General features: G+C 51.7%; 6 protein-coding genes across 6 annotated transcripts; 3 read left to right on the forward strand and 3 right to left on the reverse strand.

Annotated features, from left to right (window-relative positions):
* Nucleotides 1–729: 729 nt before the first annotated feature.
* PpBr36_00836 (uncharacterized protein) lies at nt 730–3,328 on the forward strand (the record flags this gene model as incomplete). The annotated part of the gene is made up of 6 exons (XM_029888026.1): nt 730–853; nt 928–1,200; nt 1,260–1,724; nt 1,781–2,265; nt 2,325–2,353; nt 2,422–3,328. The coding sequence occupies 6 exons, from the start codon at nt 730–732 to the stop codon at nt 3,326–3,328; spliced, it is 2,283 nt and encodes a 760-aa protein (XP_029752608.1).
* A 1,033-nt stretch (nt 3,329–4,361) lies between these two features.
* On the reverse strand, nt 4,362–6,256 carry PpBr36_00837 (uncharacterized protein; the record flags this gene model as incomplete). The annotated part of the gene is made up of 5 exons (XM_029888027.1): nt 4,362–4,405; nt 4,483–5,854; nt 5,923–6,001; nt 6,073–6,097; nt 6,217–6,256. 5 exons carry the CDS (start codon nt 6,254–6,256, stop codon nt 4,362–4,364), a joined length of 1,560 nt encoding a protein of 519 aa, XP_029752607.1.
* Nucleotides 6,257–8,341: 2,085 nt separating this feature from the next.
* On the reverse strand, nt 8,342–9,544 carry PpBr36_00838 (uncharacterized protein; the record flags this gene model as incomplete). The annotated part of the gene is made up of 5 exons (XM_029888028.1): nt 8,342–8,590; nt 8,715–8,779; nt 8,953–9,050; nt 9,161–9,248; nt 9,346–9,544. The coding sequence occupies 5 exons, from the start codon at nt 9,542–9,544 to the stop codon at nt 8,342–8,344; spliced, it is 699 nt and encodes a 232-aa protein (XP_029752612.1).
* A 1,360-nt stretch (nt 9,545–10,904) lies between these two features.
* PpBr36_00839 (uncharacterized protein) lies at nt 10,905–13,250 on the reverse strand (the record flags this gene model as incomplete). The annotated part of the gene is made up of 2 exons (XM_029888029.1): nt 10,905–12,664; nt 12,767–13,250. The coding sequence occupies 2 exons, from the start codon at nt 13,248–13,250 to the stop codon at nt 10,905–10,907; spliced, it is 2,244 nt and encodes a 747-aa protein (XP_029752611.1).
* Nucleotides 13,251–15,096: 1,846 nt separating this feature from the next.
* PpBr36_00840 (uncharacterized protein) lies at nt 15,097–18,066 on the forward strand (the record flags this gene model as incomplete). The annotated part of the gene is made up of 4 exons (XM_029888030.1): nt 15,097–15,480; nt 15,568–15,840; nt 15,910–17,610; nt 17,890–18,066. The coding sequence occupies 4 exons, from the start codon at nt 15,097–15,099 to the stop codon at nt 18,064–18,066; spliced, it is 2,535 nt and encodes an 844-aa protein (XP_029751440.1).
* A 2,461-nt stretch (nt 18,067–20,527) lies between these two features.
* PpBr36_00841 (uncharacterized protein) lies at nt 20,528–26,050 on the forward strand (the record flags this gene model as incomplete). Its single annotated transcript, XM_029888031.1, has 6 exons — nt 20,528–20,707; nt 20,759–20,990; nt 21,105–21,673; nt 23,224–23,338; nt 23,504–25,305; nt 25,379–26,050. The coding sequence occupies 6 exons, from the start codon at nt 20,528–20,530 to the stop codon at nt 26,048–26,050; spliced, it is 3,570 nt and encodes a 1,189-aa protein (XP_029751441.1).
* Nucleotides 26,051–26,395: the final 345 nt, after the last annotated feature.

Here is a 26,395-nt window from a genome sequence, read left to right on the forward strand (position 1 = left end):
ATACACTGAAACAAGAGCGGCGATGCATTGACTGCGGCCTCCAATGACGTACTGTCAGTGACTGGAGCTGGACCCCTCCTCCCCAACGTGAGGTTGCCCTGAACTATGTCGAAAAAAAGTCACCATGGATTGGATGTCACCCAACTCCCTAGAGACAACTCCCTGATACTCACTGATAGGGAGGGTGGTAAAAACCAGGGCAGTCAAAAATTGCTATGACCTTCAGTTTCGCAACAACTTGATTCTCTTTTCACTACTCATCAAATCATCCAACACTACTAGAAACGTGTACATTGGCCAAGTCGAGGTGTTTATTATTCTCGCTGTTCGTCGACGGTCTTGGCATTGTTTGTTGCTTGTTTGCCTTTTTTTACGAAGCAACTGCTTTGTTTGTTATCTTCACGTTCTCAACCCCCGCTACGACGTCTCTAGATTCCGACCCCTCATCCCGACCAACCAACTGCACGGAGAAGTAAGTAACTTACCTTGATTCATCTCGAGCTGAAGTTCCGCATCTTGCTTTTTTTTCCAGTGATCTTTTTCTTTTATATGTGAGGGGTAGCTTTTCACATTCCCATTCTCTTGCGGGCGATATGTTTGCTGCCTCAGTTTCGTCTTAGCAGATACCAACTTGGGATTCCTATCTGAGGGTCGTCATATTTCCAGGCTAATATAGGCATTCAGGACACTGGGAGCTCTGACTACGAACCTCTGATCATTACGCCCAAGATGGCTTCCCTCGATTCATCTCACATGATCATTGGACTCATCCTGCTCTTCTTCTTCACGCGACCTGCCCTAGCCTTCGGTGCTGGTAACATTGCCAGCATCTCCTCAGTGGAAGGCCAGAACTGTGAGCGCATATTTGTAGCTCTCCAAAATTCATGGCTTCTCTGGTTGCTGACATAGCTGCTACTTGGGCTTCAGGGCGTCACGGCGATATCGAGGATGCCCTTCTCAAGATCGCTCTCGCCCGCGTGGCTGGCGGCAAGAAGTTCAGCAAGCTCGATGTCCTCCGTGTTTACTTCGGAAATTGGCTTCGGGATTACAGTCAGGCCATCGATGTTGGAACCGTTAAGAATGTTTCTGCCGAGGCTGTGAGGCTCCTGCTGTGCATCTTGGGCTTCCTCACTTTTGGTTATGGCTCCCGCGAGTTTGAGGTTACCGCCGACCGCTTGGGCTGCTACCGACCTGAGGACCGTGAGTCCAGTTGCTCCACGAGGATCTAAGGCGAATGAGTGCTAAACTTCTACTTGCAGACATTGATAACCCAAAGAACTATGCCGACAATATTGACGCTCGCCAGTACGATGAGAGACTGCGTGGCCCTGTAGATGAGGGTACTGAACTTGCAGTTGATGAGCAGACTGGTCTCAAGAATTACATTGCCAACGAGAACGCAGGCATCATGACCAGCGCGCAACACGTCAGGAGCCTTTTCACCCGTTGCATTGAGCTCGGACGGTCTTACGGAAGAAACCGAAACAAGAGTGACTTTTACGAAGCCCTCAGGCTATTGGGTACTGGTCTTCATTGCTTGGAGGACTACTTTGCGCACAGCAACTACACAGAGCTTGCTCTGATCGAGATGGGAGAGCATGATGTATTTCCTCATGTTGGCCGCGATACCATGATACGTATCCCGGGCGCACGCCATGAAGTCTACCCTGTTGTCACTGGAACTTTCGGTGGTGTTGACTTTCTTCACTCCGTAACTGGAGAAGGTATGAATGCTTTGAGGCCATTTCTGGTTCTGCAATACTAACTTTTCTTTTGTCAGTATCGGACAAGTTGACCCAAAATGAGCTCCAGCAGCTGGAGAATACACTGGAGAACGAGCAGAGGAACGACACTAGCAAGCTTCGAGACCTCCTTGACAAGATCCCAGATGGCCTGATTGGCGGTGACAAGAAGTCAAAGCTGAACGAAATTGAGGAAAACAACAATGCAGCGCAGATGGACCAGATACGTGTCTCGCCCAGGGAGCCGGAGGAGTTCACCCGCCAGATTCAACAGGTGTTCGGACAGATAATGCCTGTCATTGAGTTCCATGATGAGCTCCTCAAGACCATCTCGGAGAAACTTGACAAGATTCCCATACTGCCTAAGATCCTGGAACAGCTAGAGGAGCAGTTGTCGATGTTTGTTTTCACACAGATTGCGCCCTTCATTCTGCCAGTCATTCGCCAGATCAAGAATGAACTCATGACGGGCTCTTCGGAAATCATTGAGAGCAGCAAAAATGAGCAGCATATTGTATTTGAGGTGAGAAGCCCGGAGCATAAGGGGGCTAAGGGCTTATACTGACTCGCCTCTCAACCTAGGACGATCGCTGCACCGATCCCACGCACTCGTAAGTAATTGAAGTATTTTGTCATGTGGTTTGGGCTCAACATGGCACAGTAGCTGATTATCAGACAGAATGCTTTCCAAGGATCATTTCACGAACATCCTCAACGAGGTTGCGGGACAAACTGCCAGTAAAGTTGTTGGTTGGGTTGTTCCACAGCTGATGGAGGCGTGGGATGACGATAACATGGACATTGACCGTCTCCTCAACCGGATCATCTATGGTGTTCTGCACCACCCAGCTCAACGTGAAATGGGTGATGATGGCGCCGAGGAAGGCCGTCGACTGATTTTTCAGTCAATCGAAGAGTGGTGGAACCACATGAGCGAGGATGCCAAGGATGACTACCGGCGGAAATTGTCACGCGACGGCGTTGAGAACGGCCAGAACCACAAGGAGGGAAATGATACAGGCCATGGCTGTTGCAAGCCTTTAGGCATGCACAAGAACTTCAAAGAAGGTGGCACTATGGAGGATCGCATTGCTGGTGCTGCTGCCGGCGCCATCCTTGGCGGTTTGACCAGTGGCATTTCTGACTTAGTTTCGCAGGCCTCAGGTGGCCAGGTCAACCTCCCACAGTACGAGAACAAGACGAGCTTCTCAGATGCCTTTAGCGGTGGTGGTCGTGAAGAGTCTGGTAGCAGCGGCGGCGGGCTCCAAGGCATGATCGGCAATATCATCGGCAGTGCTTTCAAGAATGAGGACACGGAGTCCTTCTCGAGCCGGCGCGAGGATCATGATGGAGGTCACAGCCAGTCCTTCTCACAGTACGGACGTTCCGACTCGGGCAATAGGTACGGTCAAGCGGAATACAGGGAGACGGAGTATGACGACGGTAGCAGGCGTAGCGAGTACCGCAGGTACGAGCAAGACGAAGACGGCGGCTCGTCCAGATATGAACGTCGAACCGAGACACACTACGAGAGTAGCCAACAGAGCTGGAGGCAAGAGGATGATGACCGACGGAGTGGATGGTAATTCTGACTGACGAGAGCCAGATGCTGAGGTAGAACACTGATAAAACAGGCGTTGAGGTTCATCTGTCGGCGGCCGTATCAGATTTCTATCTGGACTTCCTTCATCTGGGTGTGCTTTCAATCTGAGACTTGAGAGAAATGTACTTGAGACTGCTTAAACCATGAGATTTGCAATCCGCAAAAGATAAAGCAGCTATATGAGCCGAGTGGGCTCTTCAAATTATTGATGTGTCAGTGGGTGTGGGCCAAGCTCAGCCTAAGAGGGGCAACAAGCCAGTTAAGTTGACATTGAACAGTGATAATAACCGCGCTCCATAACACTCTACGGGGGCTACAGGCCAAAGATTCCCGAGACTTGTTAGGTACCTAACTTTCGACCAGGGTTCTGCATGCTGCTCACTGTAAATACTCCGGAAAAGCCCCATGCAGACGTCAAAAAAAAAAAGGCACACACATGCCTTGGGAGATTTACTCTCATAATCTCCCTATGTTGTAGGTTGATTTGGAAAAATTCCTCTGGCATTCAGACCTCTGGCCTCGATGATTTGATCCCCTGCAACCCAAGTAGTTAGTGACCATAGCTTGGGAGCTGAGCGTCTCCATACAGCAAGCATAACTCTTTGAGAAGAACCTTGAGCGTGTCACTGGCAAGGCAACACTTGATCCTGATAATTTTTCAAGTCTGAGCTCTCTTTCTGATGCATGACAAAGGGTTTTCATAGCAGCTGATTTGTTGGTATCTTCACGTTGAAGAAAAAAAAAACCAGAAAAGGTCTATTGTCACTCGAAGCCAGTTGACTTTGAGGAGCTATATATACCAAAAAAAAATAAGGCGCTAGTCGCGTGTACATGGCTTTGCTTAGGCACTTTGAAGCCTTGATATCTCTGGTGGGTATTATGAAATTTCATAAAAAAAAAAAAAAAAAGAATAGTCATCCGAGTGCTTTCTATAAGCGGGTATATGTGTGTCGTCAATCACGTCAAAAAAAAAAAAAAAACAAGTTATCGTTAGTGTCCTCTGAGCCAATCCGGGATCATCCCTTGAACTGGGGAAATATGGTGCCCTTGGTTTTTTGCCCTGTAGATGGCGCAAAAGAAATTGACCGTTAGCAAACAATTCCGACGAAACGAAACGTCGCCATGTGTGATACTTACAGATCGATTGGTCAGCCTGGCTGTTGGGTAGGCCACTCTCGATATCTGGTCCCGCGAGCTCCCTCATCCTTCGCCGCGTCCGGGTCCCGGGACTCGCTCTCCCTTCAGCATCCAGACCGTCGCCAGGCTGGGTTGTGTCCCTGTCGTGATTCGTTGGCTGTGTGCGAGGTGTGGGCTTCTTTCTTGTGCTGCCCCAAATGAGCCCCGGCTTCTTGTCGGTGCTGCTGCCGACGTAATGTTCCTCATCGTCACTGATGACTATGCGCTCACGCAGCTTCCTCGTGGCGATCTCACGGCGCACCATGTTGTTTGTGATGCGTGGGGAATAGCCCTTGGGTAGCATACACGTTTTGCAGAGAGGGCACAGGGAGCTGAACTCGGATAAGAACTCGTCTATGCAGTCGGGATGGAATATGTGTCCGCAGGGAAGCTCGCGGATGATGGTTTCCCGGTCGACATAAGGCTGCAGGCAGATCAGGCACTCGGGTTGATCGCATAGAATGCTCAATCCCTGGCTCGTGGACGACGATGCCTGCTCTACTGATGACGGCGCGGAGACGGTGGTTGGCGATCCTGGCGGTGGGTTATCGTAGTGATTTGCGTATGTGAATACTGGGAAGTTCTGCACGTGATTGAGCGGTACCTTGACCCGCTTGATTCCCAGTGCTTCGAGGTTAACTTCGCCGGTCTGTACTCGCTTTCGCAAGCTCGAGCGTCTCTTACGGGCGACGCAGTGCAAGAAAATAGAAGTTGCGAGAACGATCCCGACCAAGACGCCGAGAAATATAGGTATGGAGATCCAAAAGTTGTTGAAGGATGTGTCGACGTTGACGTTCATGGTCGTCCATATCCTTACATAATCCTCCTCTCTCGGGTCGTACATGGTGGAGATTTCGTCACCGAATGGCACAGTGGTGATGTTACCACTGTAAAGGCTGAGTTGGGTCATCATCTCGGCGCCAATGCGGCCTGGGACGGCAAAGACGGGAAACCTGTTCTGAAGCTTCCAGGAGTCATCCTCATCCAGGTCCCACAGGTCAGCGTCTGCAGGGGGCGGGGCATCAGTGCTGTTTGTGTCCCGGTAGAAGATGAAAGCACGGATGGGGTCCACGCGCGCAGACGCGAGGTATGACCGAGTGCATTCAGTGCTGATCCACGGCGCGAGGCCAACGAGGTTAAAAGATGTGGGTGGGAGATTGGCCCGACGGGTAACCATAGAGGGCACCATAGACGCGACCCTCTTCTGGCATGGGTCTTTTGGGCTCAGGTCAGGGACGTAAAGAAGCCCCTGAATATTTTGGGACGAGGTAACGTATGACGATGCCAGAGTTACAAGGTTCTCTGTGAACCGCGACGAGTAGGCCATTTGATTCTGGGAACGGTGCGTTAGTATGCATCCATCTTCAGTATGCCAAGGAAGAACATGTGGCGTTGACCTACTGAGATGGCCGATATGTTCTTGATAACCGTGCTCGGTCCGGAGCCCTGGCCACTCTGGGCCGGATTATTGAGCAAAAGGCTACAGAAATATAGGTCATGTTAGCTACTGCAATTTGGAACCTTGGGGAACGTATTAACAAAGATACTTACACAACATTACTGATATCGACGAGGGCTATTGTGAGTACAAGATATCAGTCAGCGTGTGTAGTGGTGTTTGAGTCAATGCACGACAGCTAAGTTAAGTTTTGTGGTAGGTAGTGGACTTGGCAAGCTTGGCACAACGGTTTGTACCGGCCGGCGCTATTTGCAAGCAAGTATGGCACAGTATCATCGATGGATGAATGGATGGATGGACGTTGTTTTCCTTGCTTTTATTTGTCTTTGGCGGGGCGCCATTGCAGCCAAGACACAGCCCGCTTGATTCTGCAGCCCGCCCCAATTTGCAACTGCCAAAAGCCTGTGCTGCTGCAAGCAAACCAGAACCAAAATGGCGGCAAAGCCACATGGAAAAAGACGTTTAAAGTAAAGCAAATTAATACTCACACATGCTCTCTTGCGATCAAACCATGTTTGGCATGGGACGGGTTTGTGTCACCATAGCACAGCACAAGATCGAATTGTTCAATGAAATGGAATAAAATGTTGATGATGTCTGCGACTGCGAAAGGGACTCGAGATTCGATGAAATGGACGATGGCACGACCACGAGCGAGGGGTCGGCGATGGTGATGTGTGTCGTCGGAAGACAAGGCAGACAAGACAGCCTAGGAAAAAAAAAGTAGAGTAGAAGGATTGAAAGCAAAGCCAAGAAATCTAGTGTTGAGTTAAGATTAGACGTCGTTTTTTTTAGTGCAATTATGATGTTGTCAAATCAACTCAAAAACAAAAAGAAAAAAATCAAACTGATTGATGGATGGATGATGGGCAAGCCCACAATGGTATGACGAGTGCTAGGTGGATGGTGGATGGATGATCAAAGCCAAGACAAGACAGACGTGGATGGTCAGGGCACGAAGATGACTGACTGGGCGAATCTGGGGGACCAAGGGAACTTATCAATGCCAAGACTTGGACATGCGAACGGACTACGCCCTACTCCACATTGGGACGTTGCAAAAATGGAAACTTTTTCACCCAATGTCAGGTCGGCTTGCCCCCACCCGGAAACTGACTGGGGTCGTGAAGGAAGAGAAAGGAGGGCCAAAAAAGAAGAAAAGACTGAAAAAAAAAATAAAAATAAAAAAAAAAGAAAGGGAAGATTTTACTGCTTAGGCAGCCACTGGGTAAACCTTGGTTTCAATCAAGCCAAATCCCAGGCCAGGTGCGGATGTGGTGCTGCTGTACATGTCATCCGTGGTTGATTATCGTCGGATACGGGACAAGGGCTGTTTCGGCTGGTCTCAGCCCCAGCCAGTAACAAAAGTAGGCCAAAGTCGAAGAGACCCGCCCTGTCGGGCGAAGCATTTTTCTGGGTTGTACAGGAAAAGCTTGTTTGTTCTTGTTCTGGGCCGAGGCCCACGCGTCTTTTTTTTTTTTTTTTTTTTTTTTTTTTTTTTTTTTTTATTTACCAGCGTAATCTGCCTGGCACCGTACTTTGTTTGCTACAATCGATACTCCTTTCTTCCTAATGGTACCATCCGTACTACAGAAAATACATCATTACGCGGTCAGGCAGACTTTTCCTGTCTTCACTTTCTCCACTACCGTAGTATTTACAGTATTCATCTTGCTCGTGTAGTCATCGCTAATCTGAAAGAGTTCCCTTCAGCGGCGACGGCCTGTGCACCATCCCCTGCTTCATCCAACGCTGCTGCTCTACCCAGGGACGCATGCACCACCATACCTACTGTAAACACGTTGCATTGATACAAAGGGGCGATAAAGTTTGGGCTAGAAATCATCTAGTTATGCAATACTCGTGAGCGATTAAGCCTAGCCTCGCAGACACTGAGAAAAAAATCAACTCCCTAGTAAATTCAAAGCACGCACAAAGGGACATGAAAAAGGAGACAACAGAAATAGCGAATTGCCTGGTCCTTTTGTCCATTTGGTGTCTGAGTGTGGAATCTACCGCCACCTGGAAAGCTTCTACCTTGTCTCGTTCAATTGTAGATCTCCGATTTGGGTGGGATTGCCCAGCTACCTTTCTACAAAGTTCCTGCTTGCCCTGACTAAAGTCCAAAGGGGGTAGGTAACACCGGTGGGTAATGTGGGTAACGAAGAGAAGATCTGTCCGTTTGTTTTGTCTCCCTTCTCCTCGTCAACCAGTAAAAAACCAAACTGTCAAAGTGATTGATCGACCCTCCACTGGCCTGGGAGCAGGTGTCTAGTTCACCGCGGTCTACACCACAGCCCTGTCGGGCCATTGGCATTGATAATAAGACCGCTCTTTTTTTTTTTTTTTTTTTTTTTTTTTTCATGCTCGCACGCATCCGCTTTTGGAGGTGAGCTCGGACGGACAAGTGACCTGCTTGAATGACACGCTTGGGTTGTCGGCCCCCTTGAACCAGTCGAATCGCCAGTAACAACCTTTCTTGAGCTTCTCCGGAAATGCTTCGCACTCGGATCTAGACCGGACCCCGCCATATCGCTCCCCCCATCCGTTGGCCGGCGCACCGTACTGGGCCGTGCATGCGTTGAATATACCAACACCGCCGCCGGGAATCTGTAGTATTTTATCATTATTATTATTATCATTCTTATTCTTACCATAGATTGATTCGTGCAGTTCAACAGAGAGCAGGTCCAGCAAATATCACAGTCAAAAAGGCAGGGAATCTTGGACGCACCGCAATGTCAAAATGGTTCTGTCCGAGATCACCGCCCGTATTTCTGAGAAGACTGGTATCAGCATCTGTATTCGGTAACCCGTATTTTACTCGTGTCAAAAGAAGAGTCTGGAAGCCGGTAGCTCACGTTGCCTGGACTATCAGACGGTCGACAATGACTGATTAGTGAATTATTCTAGTACGTCATGATGAGTTGCCGTAGGTTCAGGGATGCCCCCGGCCACATTAGATTGCTCACCTATCATCCTTTGCCCTGCCACTGGCCCACTGGTGAAAGTCAGTTCGTAACAGGCGCAACACCAGTCAGACTCGCGTTGACCAGAGATACGGACGGCCCTGGGTAAAAGATCAGCGTCATTATGGCGTTATTTCCGTGTTTTTTCGCGTCCATAATTTCGGACTCCTCGTGCACACCCGAAAACCCGGGACTCGTCCTGCTGACTTACGCGAAACCATAAGCCAATGAGTCGTTCACAGCGACTGGCTCCTGCGACGAGCACATGAAAGCTCCTCCGCCATTGTCACATCCGGATTCTGTTTCAAAGTAAAAGAAAAAGAAAAACAGAAGGTATCCGCGTCAGACATCTACCAGACGACGCTAGCAAGCCAGAGCCTCGCGCAAAGAACTCACTGGTGTTGCCTCCATCGTTCAGCGGGTTGTCCGCCTTGTCGCAGGTCCTCAGCGGTCCAGAAACGAGGTTCGCTTTACCGGGCCATCCGCACGATGGCTTACAGCAGTCCCAGTACCGCGTCGTGGCTCCGGTGCCCTGTACCTGTGCTGATACGGTAGCTGCCAGGCAGGCGAGGACCGCTGAGGTTATGGTCTTCATCTTGGTCTTTGTTGAAGTTCCTACCGCATATAGGTATCTGGTTGTATATCTCCGAACGGTGTTTTTTTCCCCCTCTTATTCAAAAACAAAGACCCTAAACAGCTCAAATGTTGGTCAGAGGAAAAGATGTCGGATCATTATTGATCTCTAGGTAGAAGGCTGCCGGACGAGGTCGACTTATACCCCTCTCGGTGCCATGTTCCCCTTTCTGACATTCGGTGCCTGTAGAGGCTCGGCATATCCATTGGCACGGAGGGTTAATAAGGATTCCGCGAATTGGTGTATTGTAAAATAAAGCTCTCATCAAGGTAATGAGAGCAGCGTGCGTAGACAGGAGTTGCGGCGCGCGGTATATAAAGTGCCATGCCGTGCCCTTGACTTTACCCGTAGACTGACCCACTGATCAGCGTTGCTTGCTTGGCTTACAACACTCTCCATATATATAGCCTCCAGTCTTGCCCAGCCGTTCATACCCGGGTATGATGCTGTGACCAATCAAGCCATCTGTACATGAAAAGCAGAAGTATATCAACCGTTTCTAGAGACAAAATTTGCAAGGGCTACAGAAAAGCAATTGTAGAACCCGGATAGGCGCGGCGAGTTGGTCACTTGGATACCTAGGTGTGTGCGAGAACAACCCCGGAGAAAGCGTCCTTATACCAAGCTTTGCCGAGGCAGTTCAAGTCGGCCCCAGCTGTTCCGCACCGCTTTTATCCGCCGCTCCGTGTTCATCAGTATCTGTTTTCTGAACCACCTGCCGAAGATGTCATCTCCACTATCTCGGCTGATTTGGCGGTCGGAAGGTGAAGGTCCATGTCATGCGAAGCGAAGCCAAATCTGCGCGAATTTCCTGGGTTTGCAATGCGAGCCAAGGGTATGTGCACATTTGGGCAGAAATATAGCCGGTCAAAAGCTTGGTAGTCCTGTCAAGTGTGAATATCACACTGCCGGGAATCGAAACAGGTGGGCAGAGACGTGTCGAAGTAGCTCAGACGATACGTAGAAGCCATGGTGTATAATTAATGTTGGTTGGTTGTGCAAAGCTTCAATAATCACTGATTTTCACTCTGTCATTTACCCCCTAGGGGTCGATGATGGCAATTAGCTGCCATTCAAGCAAGCTCAACTTGATGAATTTTCTCGTCTGGGTATCAATCATTCTTAGTCAATTAATGAGCGCTCTCCTCTGCCAAGGGGGCATCAATCCGTCATTGCGAAGGCATCATTTCACTGAAACCTGCCATCAACCCAAGTGTCCCGCCGCAACTTCCCACACGGTTCTGGAGAGCCCAGGCTGTAAATTGTGTACACGCAAACGCCCCAAACCAATATGTTTTCCAAAGAATACAAAAATGGTAAATCACTCTTCTTCTTCAGCTTCTTCATCCCACGCATCCTTTTCTGCCTCTATCAAGCCAGACATGGTATCGTCCTGGAAGATGGTACTGCCTGGGTCACTGCTTCTCGGCACCTTGGATATCATGTCATCCTCGAAAATGGGCCCTATGTTCTCGATCCAGCGTCGTCGCCTCTCCATTAGCGTGCGGGCATGATCCCCAATGCCAGGTCTGGCCATGGCGGCCGAGACTGCCACGGGACGGTTCTTCTTAGCCTTGCCCTTGCCCATCGTCCTGGTCCGCTTAAGATACGCCTGTTGCACCTGGGTATCGAGATCCTCGAGGATCGTAGTGTATTCTTGGTATGCCATACGCTCTCGCACGAGCTCCATGAGCCGTGCTTTGCGTGCGCCGTTGACGAGCATCTGCTCCCGTAGACGGGATTGCAGGAGACGCAGGCGCGCAGCGACCTCGTCGTCAAAGCCGGCGTCGTAATCTGCCGTCCACGATGGATCTGCCCCGCCGGCCGCAACTCCCGTGTTGGCGGCTCTGTTTGCCCCGCTAGCGGTGCCAGCTCCATTGGTGGCTGCGGTGCCAGCATCAGGAAGTGGTAGGAAGCCAATGTGACGCAGTTCTTGCTTGAGACGTTCGTCAACTTGCGAGTAGTCAAGTTTTGGGTGTGACGCTTTCTTCCAAGCGTCTGTGGACGACTCTGCCATGAAAGTTGCTGGAGGCAAGGTCTTGCCGGCTGCGGGTGTCGAGCTCTGCCCGAGACTGTCAAAGAGGGTGCTTGCGTTGAGCTGTGTGTCCGGAAAGGCGAGAGGCTGATTCGAGGGGGCAGGAGGCGGACCGCCAACCATGACAAGCTCTCCATTGGGACCAAGTTCGAAGTTTCCGCCAGCAGCAAACGCGTCGGCCTCCTCAGCTCCGCCAAGATCACCATTGAGCGAGATTCCAGGATCTGGAAATGCAACTTGAGGTGGCTTTTCGGCCTCGGTTTGGTGTGTGCGTCCTTCGGGGCGCATGGCACACAAAAGTCGTGAGAGTAGCGGTCCGACCGAGAGCTTGTCTGTCTCTGCGACATTATCGTTCATTTGGTCGATGTTACCACGAGGCTGATTCGTAGGCAGCCTATCCCTACCAGGGCCCGAATCGACATTCATGGCGCCATCCTCTTCTGCCCAAATCTCCGTGTAGTGGCGCTTGCCGCGCTTCGGCATGATGAAGGGCGTTGACCGGTCACCCCGCTCCCTAAGAAAAGTAAGGTCCTCCTCGTTAAAAGGTCGAAAGTAAGGCTCTATATACGTAGAGAAAGTACTGAAGCTGATCTGATTTGTGACCTTGCCGTTGGTGAAGTCTTTGTCCGGTGGGTCTCCTGCAATGAGGTCCGCCAGATCACTTGGGGGGTACGTCGCAACACTGTAGATTTCGCATATTTCCTCGTGGCTCATGCCTGGCTTGACAGGTAAAATCTCGTACACGGTTGGATCGGGAAAGGTTGACGGATCCTCGCCAAATGTCTGATTTTGCGGAACGGGCCTCGGAGGCGGGGCGCCTTCGTCCTCGGAGGACTCTTCTTCTTCCTCTTCGGCATTGCCGGCTTTGTCGCCGCTCGTCTTTTTCTTATCGTCCACGTCCATGGCGCTAGGTGACGTGGGTTCTCGTGGCGATGATAATGAACTTGCAGAATCTTCTCTGGAAGCTTTTCTAGCCTTTGTGTTTTGATCCCGGAGAGGTGATGAGCGCTCTGGGGTGATGACCATGTCAGTGATGGGGTTCTCTTCTGCAAGCAAAGAATGTAGCAGCCGCCGTTGCACCACTCCCTCTTTCCTACGACTACTGAAACACAAGAAACTATGCAAAATCAATAGACAACTAGACTTACCAACGTTGGTCTCTTGGGGAGCCAAACTGTCCTTGTCCTTGCTGTCCTTATCTTTTCGCCTCTTCTTAGTTGCGCGTCGATCCTCGTCGGCCTCCCTCTGTAGACGCTCCTCCTCCTCCTCACGAGCCCTCTCGTCCATCCTATCGCGCCGCGTGCCAGCCAGCAAGCGCATGCCCCTGTCACAGCCCGCGCCACGCTTCTCGGTGATCTCCTGCAGCTTCTGCAGGCGGCCCGAGATGCCATCAAGGTTGCGAGCGTCAGGTATTGCGGAGCTGGGAGAGCCCTGTTCAAAAAGGTCTTCGTAGGTGAGGTTGCGCATCAAGTCGAACTTGAGCTCGAAATGTTCACTTTCAAACGTCTCAACTGGCGGTAACGTGGTTTGAGGCGGTACGGAGCTCGGTGTGGTGTTACGGCTCCGCTGGCGCGCCATGGCACCGGCACCCTTTTTGCCGGTGCCTTTCTGGCTGGAGCCTCCTGGAGGCATCTTGAGTGATGTTGTTGGTAGTTAGTGAGATGAATGATGGATGTCAACCGCCTCGGCGACGAGGCGATAATCACGATTTTGCGACACAACAGCGTGGATCGGTATTCTCATTCGACAGAAAGATGACGGACAGTCGGTGGATGAAGATCTAGACAGTTTTAATGGTATTATTTGATGACGATTGTGCGCTATTGATGAATCGATGGATTGGCGATGGGTTGATTGAACAATACATGGCTGTCGCGGTCCATCCACAATGATGACAAGGTCGGACGGTAGAACGACAAGGGTTGGTGGTTTTCGGTGGGGTTTGCGCAAGCGCGTCCCCGCCTAGGGTAGGATCCGATTGGCGGCAAGAAACATAAACCGATCATGATCTTTGGCTCTTTCCCCAGACTCTGTGTTGTTGCGCCATCGAGACGTCGTCGCTTGAATAGAAATGGTATCTGGAAAGAGCTACTGCAAAATGGTGGGCAAATGTGGCACCGATATTTTATTGAGTTGCTCTATTTCGTTCTCTATTCGATTGTCTTTTGTTCTACCTTCTCGTCGTTCTGTGATCTTCATATATCTAACTCTTTGGTAGGGCATGCTCTTCCGTGGATGGGCCGTTTACATACTAGCCAGCAGATGTTTTGCAAGTCCTCATTGAGCTCCATATATCATACCGGCTCAACTTATATTTGACATTTGAATTGCCTTTAGACCGACCGAATTGCCACCCACATGCACCCAAGATCCCGTGCTTCAAGCGCCAGGTATCCCGGATACCCCCAATCGACCCTGGTTTCGGGGAAAGTCGGCCAAAGCGGTTGCGCAACTGCTATATTCGACAAAGGCAATGATGGATAATCATGAGCCTCTTAAACCGCACATCAGCTATTCAGCTGTTGTATTACCACCCGTGTTCCCAGGTCGTGTTTCTATTGGTCGAGGAAAGTTTATGGTGTGCCATAGTGGACCCTGAAAGTGGAAGCTGGGGTCTGCCTATGAAAAGTTCCAATCGCTTGAAGCATTGTTCAGGTAAAGGCAAACAGCGAGAACAGATGACCGAGCTGCTTCGTGTTGTTCAGGTATAGCTTTATACCTGTCAAAATTATGCTCTCCAGTACAAGAAAGCAATGTTTGCAGAATATTCAAAATCGTGGCTTGAGGTATCTAATTGGTTATGTTGTATCCTGACGATCTGGTCAAGAGACATTACCAGGTAGAACAGCCTCCCCCCGAACCCGGTGTGTAATGTAGTCTAGACTAGAGCTAGGTTTGTGGTAGGGTTCTGCTTGATCTGCCGGCTGCTACTTGATCCACCACAGTCGCACGCTTGAACATGATTTCGGGACCGCGAGTTGTTCCAGCATGTGGTCATGTCGATTGGCTAAGACAAATCCGCCAAAGAAACCCCGAAACGAAAAACATGCCTAAAGTTCCGATGCGTGGATTTTGGACTCCTCGCGTTTAACACAAGGCAAAACAGCAACATTGTCCAATTGGTCATCCCAGAAGCCGAGCCAGCATACTGGCTCCATACTCGATCTGTGTCCCTCATTACCTGCCCATTGACTGAACCCTGATTGCCATGTTCCCCAAGCTGGTCGGCCGAGTGTCTGGCCAACCGGCACCTCGTGGGGGGCCCACGGGGATGACGATAAGAAGCTGCTAGGAGGGGAAAGATGCAAACTATCCCAGCCAAAACTCTGGACATATATCTCCCATTGTCTTGACATCACCCCAGCCCTGGTCTCTATCCTATCTCTCCTCTTCCAGCCTCAAATAGTTACCTCCAAACAGACAGCAGCAGGACTATTCCCCCGGCGCAATAGACCCGGCACAAGTATGAGAGAGTATCATGGCTTTTCTTGGTGGTAACATTCAGCCACTAGAGATGGACAATAACAAACTCATCTTCACTGGCCTTGGCACACTTCTCTGCCTTGGCATTGGCCTCTCCCGCCTCCTCAGCAAACAAGGACAAAAGACGAGCGAGCAGGCGCCTGGCCTCGTTCGAGCCTTTGGGCTTTTCTTTTACACTTGCTTCGTCAAGCCGTACCGGCCCGGCGGCACCCGTACCCAGCAAGACGCACTCGAGTCCTTCTACGAGACCCAGGCGAGCATCTACGATGTCACACGCACGACTCTGCTCAGAGGCCGGGAGGACATGCTGGCACTCGCCGCAGCTCAGCTCCTCCACAGGGCAAAGAAGCAGTCACACCAGAAGCGAATCTGGGTAGATGTACGAAGAACCATGCGCTATTCTTCAAACCGTCTTGACATTCTTTGGAATCAAGAAGCAGACTGCTGACGCCTACACTCATTATAGATTGGTGGTGGAACTGGGTGGAACATAGAAGCAATGAACCGCTTCGTTAATGTCCCCGAGTTCTTCTCAAGTGTCTACCTCGTCGACTTCTCTCCATCCCTGTGCGAAGTGGCCAGACAACGCTTTCAGCGACTAGGCTGGAAGAACGTCAGGGTCGTCTGCCAGGATGCGCGAAAGTTTAGGATTGAAGACCACGAGGAAAGCGGTCCCAAAGGTTGGAAACAGGCAATCGGCGCCGACCTGCTCACAATGTCGTACAGTCTATCCATGATTGTAAGTTTGGCTTTGTGACCTCCACGGTCATGCGTAGGGGGTGCGAGTGCTAACGGAGCAATCCCAAAGCCCGACTTCTACTCAGTTATTGACTCGTTGACCTCGCTTCTCGCACCTGGCGGCATCATGGGCGTGGTTGACTTTTACGCGCAATCCAAGGTTGATTTCAGCTTCCGCAACTACACAGCCGGCCTTACTGGGAGGCACTGTGGCTTCATTCTCCGGAGCTTTTGGCGTGCCTGGTTTGATCTTGACCGTGTCAGTCTCGAACCTGCGAGGCGAGACTACCTCGAGTACCGATTTGGCACAGTCCTCGGGGTTAACGAGCGCAACCGGATGCTGGGAAATATTCCCTACTACATCTGGATAGGCTGCAGCAAGACCTGCAGCGGACAAGATGTTCCTCCGCAGAACTTGCACGAGAACGTCAGTCCCAAGGCGGTTCAAGTAGCAGCCAAGAATAGCTCGGCCGGTCTGCCGCTTCCATCGTTCTTCTATCAGAATCATGCTTGGCGTATCTACTACGACGATCAGCTGCAGAAGCACACGCAGTTCAACGATGAGTACATATATGCGTTCACTTGGGAAGACACCCGTGTCGACGCCCGCCTGCTCAAGCTCTCCTCGGATGATGTCGTCTTGGCCATCACTAGTGCTGGCGACAACATTCTCTCGTATGTCAGCCAGTCTCCCGCACGAGTTCACGCGGTGGATCTCAACCCTTCGCAGAACCACCTTCTCGAGCTCAAGCTGGCATCATACTCAGCTCTCGACTACGTCGACTTTTGGAAGATCTTTGGCGAGGGACGTCACGACGACTTCCGCGCGCTGCTGATCAACAAGCTGTCTCCTCACCTGTCGAGTCGGGCGCTCCAATACTGGTTCGCCAACGCGCACGTCTTTACTAGCAAGCGCGGCCTCTACGACACGGGTGGCTCCAAGCACGCGATCAGGGCGTTCCGCTGGATCTCCTCTGCGTTTGGGGTCCGCTCCGCCGTACATGAAATGCTCGAAGCGAAGACGCTTAACGAGCAGCGTGAAATTTGGCAGGGAAGGATCCGCCCAGCACTCCTGTCCCGCATGGTCAGCAACTTCGTCGTCAGCCAGGAGCAGTTCCTTTGGTCAGCCCTGGGCGTGCCAAAGCACCAGCTCGCCATGCTCGAGAGGGACCACGCCACTTCCGATGTGGTCTCACGCGGCGAGGCCAGCAAGTCGCGGTCGAGTGCCATCTGGCAGTTCATGTCGGACACGCTCGACCCCGTAGCGCACGATACGCACATCGCCGAGGACAACCCCTATTACTACGTCACCATGGCGGGCAAGTTCTCACCGCGCTGTCGCCCCGACTATCTGTCCCCAGCTGCGCATGCAAGGCTCTCCCGGCCCGGCGCTCTTGAAGACCGCATCCGAATCCACACAGAGGAGATCGATGTGGTGCTCGCCGGCCTCGCGCCGGGATCCCTGACGGTCGCCGTTGTGATGGACAGCATGGATTGGTTTGACCCGAAAGAGGCCGGCGTTGCCGTTGCGCAGATTTCTAAGCTGAACAGGGCGCTCAAGCCAGGCGGACGAGTGCTGCTGCGTTCGGCTGGTTTGAAGCCGTGGTACGTGGAAGAGTTTGCCAAGTTGGGCTTCGCGCCAAAGCGGGTCGGGTGTCGCGGCCCAGAAACTCGGTGCATCGACAGGGTAAACATGTACGCCAGCTGTTGGCTCTTGACCAAGACGGGAGGTCTGCCACCACCAACTCCGGGCATGGAAGGGGAGGCGCTCGTCAGTTGGCCTGTGGACGATGGGTTGGCTATGATTTGAACTCTGCCAGGTGCAGTTTTGTGAGAGTTCGAAGGCGTCATTTTGGATTTGCATGTTCTCACTTGGCGTATCAGGCCGGTACAACCGAAATTTAAAACCAATCCCCTGTGTACTTACGAGATGCCGTAACAATGGAAAACATGCGATCAGAAAAACAGACAGACTGCCCGAGCGGGGATGAAATATTCGTCGAATTTGAAGCAAGGCTACAAAATAAAGAAAAGAAAAAAACAAGAGCAGAGTATCATGGTGATTGTGGCCACTACTGATTCCCGAAATCTCGTAGAGAAGCAAAACGTTCTCTCGAAGCCGGGCGCCCAGCAAACGGGTCTTGTGTTTAATCTCTGCCAGAGCGAAAACATTCACGCCGATGGGAAGGCGATGCGAATGTCGATATACACGTCTTTTGACGTGTAAAGCTGGCATGGAAGCTGTTCTTTTTAATAGCTAATAAGTATGGTTGGAAAACCCCGAGAGCCGCCACGCCTCGCGCAGCTGCCAGGTCTGCAGCTTTCATCATATATAAGATGTAGCTCATTTGCCTGGATACTTATCCAGGCATCTTTGGGCCTGGTAAAAGACCATGCAAACACGCATTGGCGATGGCGGCGGAGGCTTTCCTGGGGTCGCTGGTTGTGGCAAGACGAAAGTAAAAGAAAGCGTCGTAGGAAAATTTCTCGGAGATCCTTTTGTTTGGCAAGCTGCGCACAGAGCTGTCAATTGGCTTCACCGCTTTTGGCTTACCTAACGCCTCCTCAGAACGCGCTGGGGTGCGGCGCTAAACCACGTGGCAAGCGACATTCTCAGAAATTTGACAGTTACAGATAGAAGGCACGCTGCAGATACAATGTAACGTCTCTGCAGTCTTCTTCTCTCTCGCCCGTGCTCAGGATTACTGTTGTTCTTTTTTGAAACGGTTTGTTGCGTAATTCTTCTCCCGTCTTCGAAATGGATGCGATACAGATTCTGAAGCGCGCCTCTGTAACAACGCATCACAGTGTTTCACGACGCCTGTCAAGCGCTTGCTGCCATGGAGTGTCAGTGCCAGTCTGGTCTGGTGCTGCCGTCATCCCGAAAAAACGCCGCACGGCCGTTTTAACTAAAAACAGAAGCCCATTCGGCGGCTTCTGGAAAGCCAAGATCATCAACCGGTCACTGCGGAGCCCACGAACCAAGTAAAGCATTGCGCTACTCTTATCGAGTTTGAGTTTGCCGAGGGGTCAACTAGTCTAGTCTAGACCTAGTCCAAAACGATACCACCTGTTAGTTTCTATCTCTTACTGATGGATTTGATGCCACGCGGCACTGCTCTGCTCCTTTGGTCGATCTCGATCATTAACTGCTACGTCCGTTGTTCTCTTCCATCATCGAGGGGCTTCTGAAAGGAAGAGAGAGTGAGAGAGAGAGAAAACAAAAAAAAAAAAAACGCCTTCGGGCTTCGGTTCTCTCGATTGGCCAGCAGTCCGTCGGGACTGCGCCCTACGTACGAATGAGCTGCGTTGGTAAACTGCAACCTCGGTAGCTCGTCAGTCAAAGCCCACAGACAGGACCAGCACTTGGACCCCGTCAGCGGCTCTGTACGCTTGCCTTGCGGCAAAGACGAAACAAGACTCGGTGAGTACATAGTATGTTCCTTACGAGTCGGTCCACCAGTTTCCTTCGCATGGATCCGACAATAGACACATTTCACCGATGGCTACATATAGTACAGTAGTTGTAGGGTTCTTGCGGGAGGCCTCGAGTGCAGATCGATCGGCTTGCCGCTGCCGCTCCTGATTCTTGAATTCAGATACCTACTTGATTACGTCGTATTACTTCACGACTTACCCTGCCTACCCACCTACCCACCTGACCCTTCCGTGCAGAAGCATATCTGGTCGAACCGAACCAGGGGAAGAAGCCCTGCTTTCCGTCTACCCTTGACCCCTCATCCCTACTCTTCAGGGGTAATAAACGTCAATCTTATAAAAATTTGTGAACACGAAAGAACAGGCCAAGACTCCTTCCTCGGCTGGCTTGACCTAAACTTCAAGATGCGCATACCATCCCATTTCTGTCTCTGTTTCGGTGGCCCAGGTGCAGCTTGCGTACGTCGCGGCGGCATCGCACACCCGTGTTCAAGCATCTCTTCCCACCGCAAGGACGTTCAATTGAATGTCTCAAAAGTCAAAGACAATTGCAAACGGATGAGCACTCAACTGCCGCCTGGCAACCCCACCCCACGAACCATGGTGTCTCCATACCGGGCAGGGCACTGATGGCATTCGTCTTAAGTCTTGCTCGGCAAAGCAGTCAACGTCCAAACCAAAGCAGGCAAGGCCTGATCTGATATGACAAATGTGCTTACTCACAAAATTGCACTGGTTCATCCCTTGTCTGGTCGTCTGTATTTTTACCGATTATGACATGCACCCTGGATATATGCGTGATATCCGCTAGACGACTCCACTTGCTCAACGTTTGCGTTCACGCGGTCTTGGTGTTCGTCTCTTGTCTATTTTGTTTCTGGGCCCTCCCGTTTTTGGTTCTTCTTACTTGTTTGAAAGAAACTCTCTCCCTTCTCAACACATATTGCCCCACGGTTCGTTATATATGGTCATACAGGCGTCGTAGCGGGGCCTACGACAACGGCAAGCAAGAAACAAAAGGAGAAAACAAAAAATCCAGTAACGAGGCCACAGGGCAAGTCGCTACTGCCCGAAATAGTTAGTCGTTATCAGGAGATCGTGGTCTGGCCCGTTACTGGCCAGGCCCCGTTAACCTCCTCCCCGCCGTCTTGTTATCTATTAGGTGTCGGCACGATTACTCGATCTTTATTTCCGCGCCCGACATCAAAATTGCTCAACCAGAAGCTCAGGAAAAGAGGATATTTCACAGTATGAGTTCCTCATCTTCTTCGCGCAAGTCCCGCAGCGGGTCGAGCGTCATGTACACAAACGCAGTGTATTTCCCGAATCACCACATATACAAGGGGGACACACCGGGGCAGCTCAACTACAGCTGTATAAGTCATGTGTTTTATGCCCATGCACAAGTATCTAGCGATGGGAGTGTTCTTGTAAGTCTTCAAGACACTCAATCATCCTATCATGACTGACACAGGTAGCAGTTAAGCGACGAGTGGGCAGACGCAGGCGCGCCCTGCGATGGGGTCAAAGGTGGCCTCGGCTCACTCATGTACCTGAAGCAAAAACACCCTCATCTCCTGGTTGTACTATCAGTGGGAGGTGGCAACTCGAGCGAGATATTTCCCCACGTGGCTGCTAGCGCTGTCCGCCGAGACAACTTTGCACGATCGGCTAAGGGACTGGTCGACGCATCTGGACTCGATGGGATTGACGGTGCGAATGCCCCATTTTCTGGAACACATGAGTCCTTTTATTTGGTCGCGCACCTAGACCGCATTTACATTCTCAAGGGTGACATGTTAAGGGGCACATGCTGATAGCGAGCAGTTGACTGGGAATACCCCTCCGACCCACAACAGGGGGCCGATTTCGTTGCCCTGCTAGCCGCCACACGCCTCCATCTCACAGAGGACCGATATATACTCACAGCGGCTCTGCCAGCGGGCCTATCGGTTCTGCAGAATATCAACATGGCAATGGCCGCGGACTATCTTGACTATATAAACATTAAAGCATATGACCTGTACGGATCCTGGACGCACAAATGCGGCCATCACGCTCAGCTGTACGCCAGAGGAAAGGACGAGGCATCAGGTTCATCGACTGTGCATTATTTGCTGTCACGGAAGGTTCCGGCTAAGAAGATCCTCCTCGGGATTCCAGTATACGGACGTAGTTTCCTCAACACTACTGGGCCAGGGCACAGGTTCAAGGGTTCCGGGGGAGAGCATGGTGTATTCGAATATCGCCAGCTCCCAAGGAAAGGAACGCGGGAGCAAGTCGATAAGGGGCTCGTTGCGGCGCAGTGTGTGGGTGGGGACGGCGGCTTCGTCACATACGACAACCCGGATACAGTGAAGATGAAGGCCACATATTGCAAACAGAAAGGTTTAGGGGTAAGTCAAACCTTCCATCCCTCCTCTATGACGTAAACCCCGGGGCTGATGTGAAGATGATCCGCCAGGGTCTTTTCTATTGGGCTGGACCGGCAGACTCCAAGGACAGCAAAAGAAGCCTAATAGCGGCCGGATTCAGGACTTTGCATGGTACATGATAACCTCAACCAGGTTGCAGGTTATGCCAAGTGCACAACAGAGGTCATTTGCTACCATCGAGTTCAAATAAGGACCTGGTGCTGCTGAAAAAGTCTCCGCGATATTTGCCTCACTAGAAGCGCGTGTAGACGCAAGAACTTGCCAGTGGCTTTCCCGACAGTGCCAGAGGCAACAAAGCTCGAAATACGCGCGTATAGATGCCATGGCACTTGGCAAGTCTTTTTTTTTTTTTTTTTTTTTTTTTTGGGGGCCAGCATGTATGCGCCATTGATATTTGGATACTTTGCTATTCGATTTATCGGGTGATGTGGGCTATGGTAAAACAAAGTGGCTCACAACGGGAAAACAGCACGTGCATGGGGAGTTCTATCTGTCTCAGGTGTAGCGGGCGGCATGAGGCACCCAGCAACCCCCTTGGAGTTTTTGGTTTGGGACATAATTAGAGTCAAGCTTGTTTTTGTATTCTGGGTGGGCATTAGAGTATTCTTAACCCTCTTGGAGCCGCCAAAAGATGGCGAGGTCGAGGTTCACGGAACTCCTGAGTTGGAGGTGGATAAAAAAGCAAACGGATATATGCAGTTTCAAAGAGAAGAACACCGCAACATCAGACAAGAAATCCCTGTCGTCGGTTGGTGGGCAAATCCTTTGTTTTTGGATGCAACATCGCGTAAACCTGCTTGATTTTGGGGTATTTTTTTTTTTATTTTTTTTTTATTTTTCTATTTTTTTGTTTTCTTACGTACCGATACTGCGCATGCGGTACTACTGTGCTACAGTACCCAGCAGCTATAGATCCGGGGGGAAAAGTGTGGGTGTGGTGGTTGGTTGGGTGGTATCGGCTTCTCATGCAAGGGGCCGCGGGTCCGGGGAGCGCCTCATGCTTGCCGCATATTTTTGTAGTATGTCATCGCTTGCATGGGAGGAACCGAGGATTCGGGGAGTTGTGGTGGCTTTTTTTCGAGTTCGTGAAGTGGGAAGGCTCGAAATCGATGAATTTTGGCTGTTCGGTCCGGTATATTAGTGTTATAAAATGGATAAGAAATGATGACAAACTGGACGTTGGGATGTAGTAGAAAATAAAAGTGAATTCAAACAATAAAAAGTTCTCAAGATGGGCGTTGATACCAGGTTAATAAATAGCATCGTGGTTCTATGTTGCAGGGATTTGGTGTTTCTGGCAAGGCAATGAATGCGCGTGCGTGGTTGGGTCGTATGTACGAGACTCTGGACTCTGGTACTGATGGGGAGGTGCTGAACTAACATGCGTCAGCACGTGATCCAATACAGTTTGTAGCACTGTTTGGCGCAATCTGGCCCGCTGTGCTGTCTGTTAGCTCACTCAACGAACGTACCCACCTCCCGTCATAGGCAGAACAGACTGTTTAGCACAGAGAGAGGTACTTAGGATTCAGCATCCGGACAGGTCAGAATCCAATGCCAGGCAGCAAATCACAAAGGTCAACATGAGTGCGAGTAAATTGACCGAACCTTCGTCCTTGGATGCTGGTGAGTACAATCTCCATGTGGCTAGTGTCAGGTCATTTCATTTATTTCCCTGGGATCCATGGTTCCTGGAGCATGCGTGTGCGCTTGCACTCAATACGTCCATCCGCTCACCCCTTCACCATAGCTTACCTTGACACTGACAACCCACCCTCGCACCTCAAACAGTCGACTACGACCCCGTACAGCACCTCAACCTTCTTTTCAACCACCCGGCCTCGGTTACCTCGATCGAACCAGTCAGTGCGGCGCTGCAGGCTCACAAGGATGGGCTCTCGACGTCGATAGTTGAGCTCGAGACGGAGCAGGCCTACGGGCCGTCGTCGTCGCTGGAGCGCATGCAGAGCGCCCAGGCCGAGCTGGCCGGCCTCTTCAAGCGCATTGAGAGCGTCCGCACCCGCGCCCTGCAGACGGAGCGCAACATCACCACCATGACGGCCGACATCAAGCGCCTCGACGGCACCAAGCGCAACCTCACCCTGTCCATGACCGCCCTCAAGCGCCTCCAGATGCTGACCACGGCCTACGAGCAGCTGAGGGGTCTGGCGAGGTCCCGCCAGTACCGAGAGTGCGCCGGCCTGCTGCAGGCCGTCCTGCAGCTCATGAAGCATTTCAACAGCTACAGGTCCATCGAGCAGATCGCCGTCCTGAGCAGGAACGTGGCCGAGCTGCAGCGGGAGCTGCTGGAACAGGTCTGTGAAGACTTTGAGCTGGCCTTCGCCAAGGGAGACGTCGCAGCCCACAGGCCGACCCTGGTGGAGGCCTGTCAAGTCATGGATGCCCTCGGGGACAATGCCCGCGCCCGCCTGGTGACGTGGTACGTCAACACGGAGCTGCGGGAATACCGTCAGGTCTTCAGGGGCAACGATGAAGCCGGAAATCTGGACAATATCGGCCGGCGCTTTGCATGGTTCCGCCGGACGCTCAAGACCCACGAAGAGGAGCACGCTGCCATCTTTCCGCCCCATTGGCGCGTCAACGAGACCCTTGCGGCGGCATTTTGCGACGGTACGCGCGACGACCTCAAGGGGGTCCTTGAGAGGAGCATGCGCCGCCCGGATGCCGCTGGCAAGATCGACGTCAACCTGTTGCTCAGCTGTCTGCAGGAGACCATGGACTTTGAGCAGAGCATCGAACGGCGGTTTGCCTCGGAGATGCCCCGTGCGAGCATCGACACGCTCAGCTCCGCCGACGAGAGGGGCACGCACACGTTTAATGGGTCTATATCGGTCGCCTTTGAGCCATATCTCAGTCTTTGGGTCGAGTCTCAGGACAGGCAGCTGGGCTCCATGATACCCAAGTACCGAACCCAGCCGCTGATTCCAGACGACGAGGAGTTTAGCCCCCAGGCTGTTATTCCCTCGGCAATCGAGCTGTTTCACTTCTACAAGACAACTCTGTCTCAGTGCGCCAAGTTGTCGACTGGCGACAGGCTCCTGGATCTAACAAAGATCTTTTCAAAATATCTGGACGAGTATGCGCAGCAAGTTCTTCTTGGCTTTCTGCAACGTGGTGGCCCTCAAGGCCCCGCCACCGAAGACACCATCCTGGTGCTCAATACTGCCGACTTTTGGCACACAAACACCAACCAGCTCGAAGAGAACATTAGAAAACGCGTCGATGCCGAGCTGGCCGCCAAGGTCGACCTCTCATCCCAGTCTGATGCCTTTCTTGGCGTTGCAAGCGCCGCAGTCCTTGCGCTGGTGCACAAGGTCGAAGCGGGATGTGAAGGGGCGTGGCGTGAGATGAAGAACACCAACTGGAGCAGGATGGAAGGCGTTGGAGATCAAAGCTCATACGTGGCCGAGCTGCTCAAGCACGTAAACTCTCAGGCCGAGGAGATTCTCCCTTTGGTCGTTAAGCAGCAGTATGCTCGCGCTTTCTGCGACAACCTGGTTGAACAAATGGCCAGCGCATACATTGCCAATATTGTGCTCTGTCGACCCGTTTCCGAGGTTGGCGCCGAGCAGGTGAGTCTCGAAATCCGCGATAGCAACGGAGTCTACCCATTATATAATACAAGCTAACCTCGACCTGGGACAGATGCTCCTGGATAAATACGTCCTCACAAAATCCTTTGAAAACCTCATGTCGTACCACACCCACTCTAATCCCGATGGGTCTCAGTACACGCCCTCCGCCAGTTTCGTGAAGCGCGTCAACCAGATCATGTCGCGGATCGACCCCCTCCTCAAGACGCTGCAAGTCCGGGCCTCGCCACCCGAGGGTCTCGTGCAGGCCTACCTTATCCACATCGGCGACAAGTCCGACACTAACTTCCGCAAGATCCTCGACCTCAAAGGCCTGCGCTCCAAGGCCGACCAGGCGCACCTGGTGGAGCTCTTCACCATCCACAGGGAGGGCACCGCCGCGCCCGGCAGCAAGCAGCTCGTCATGAATTCGCCCCTGCTGACGCCGCTCATGGCTTCCTCCGGCTTCGGCGGCGGCGGCGCCATGACCACCGCCCCGGGCCTTGACGCCGCGAGCAGCATCGGCGAGAAGCTACTCAGCGCCGCCCGGGACACGGGCGTCACGGGTCTGGGCGTTAGCATCCCCGGCGGCGCCGGTGGCGGGAACCCCCAGGTCAACATCAACGAGAACCTCAAAAATATTGGCAAGTTCTTCAGGAGGGACATCGGTGGCCTGGGCGCGCGCTTCGGGAAACGCGACGTCACGCCGACGGGTTCGGGTGGTGCTGACGACGGGAGCAGGTGATTTTTTTCTTTTTTTCTTTTTTGGATAACAAAACAATCGGACGTTTGGGTGTCTGTCAGGAGCAGGGTAGATAAACACGATTTATCTTGTTTTTCTTTTTCTTTCCAAAAGCCGTGCTTCGTAAATCTAGCCAGTTTTGTCTCTTGTCTACCCATATAGAAAACGAGAATCGAGTCTTCGCATAACATGAAATGTAATCGTGCCATCGTAAAGCAATTTATCGCAGCCAACAAAGACGAAAACACGCCTTATTCAAATCATTGCGTCGAGATTTGATGTTCCCGGTATTTATGCTCCCATTTAATGAGGCCAAGAAAAACAACATTTCCACAAAGACAGGCTTTC

The sequence above is a fragment of the Pyricularia pennisetigena genome, chromosome 2 (genome assembly GCF_004337985.1).
Source record: "Pyricularia pennisetigena strain Br36 chromosome 2, whole genome shotgun sequence".
NCBI lineage: Eukaryota > Fungi > Ascomycota > Sordariomycetes > Magnaporthales > Pyriculariaceae > Pyricularia > Pyricularia pennisetigena.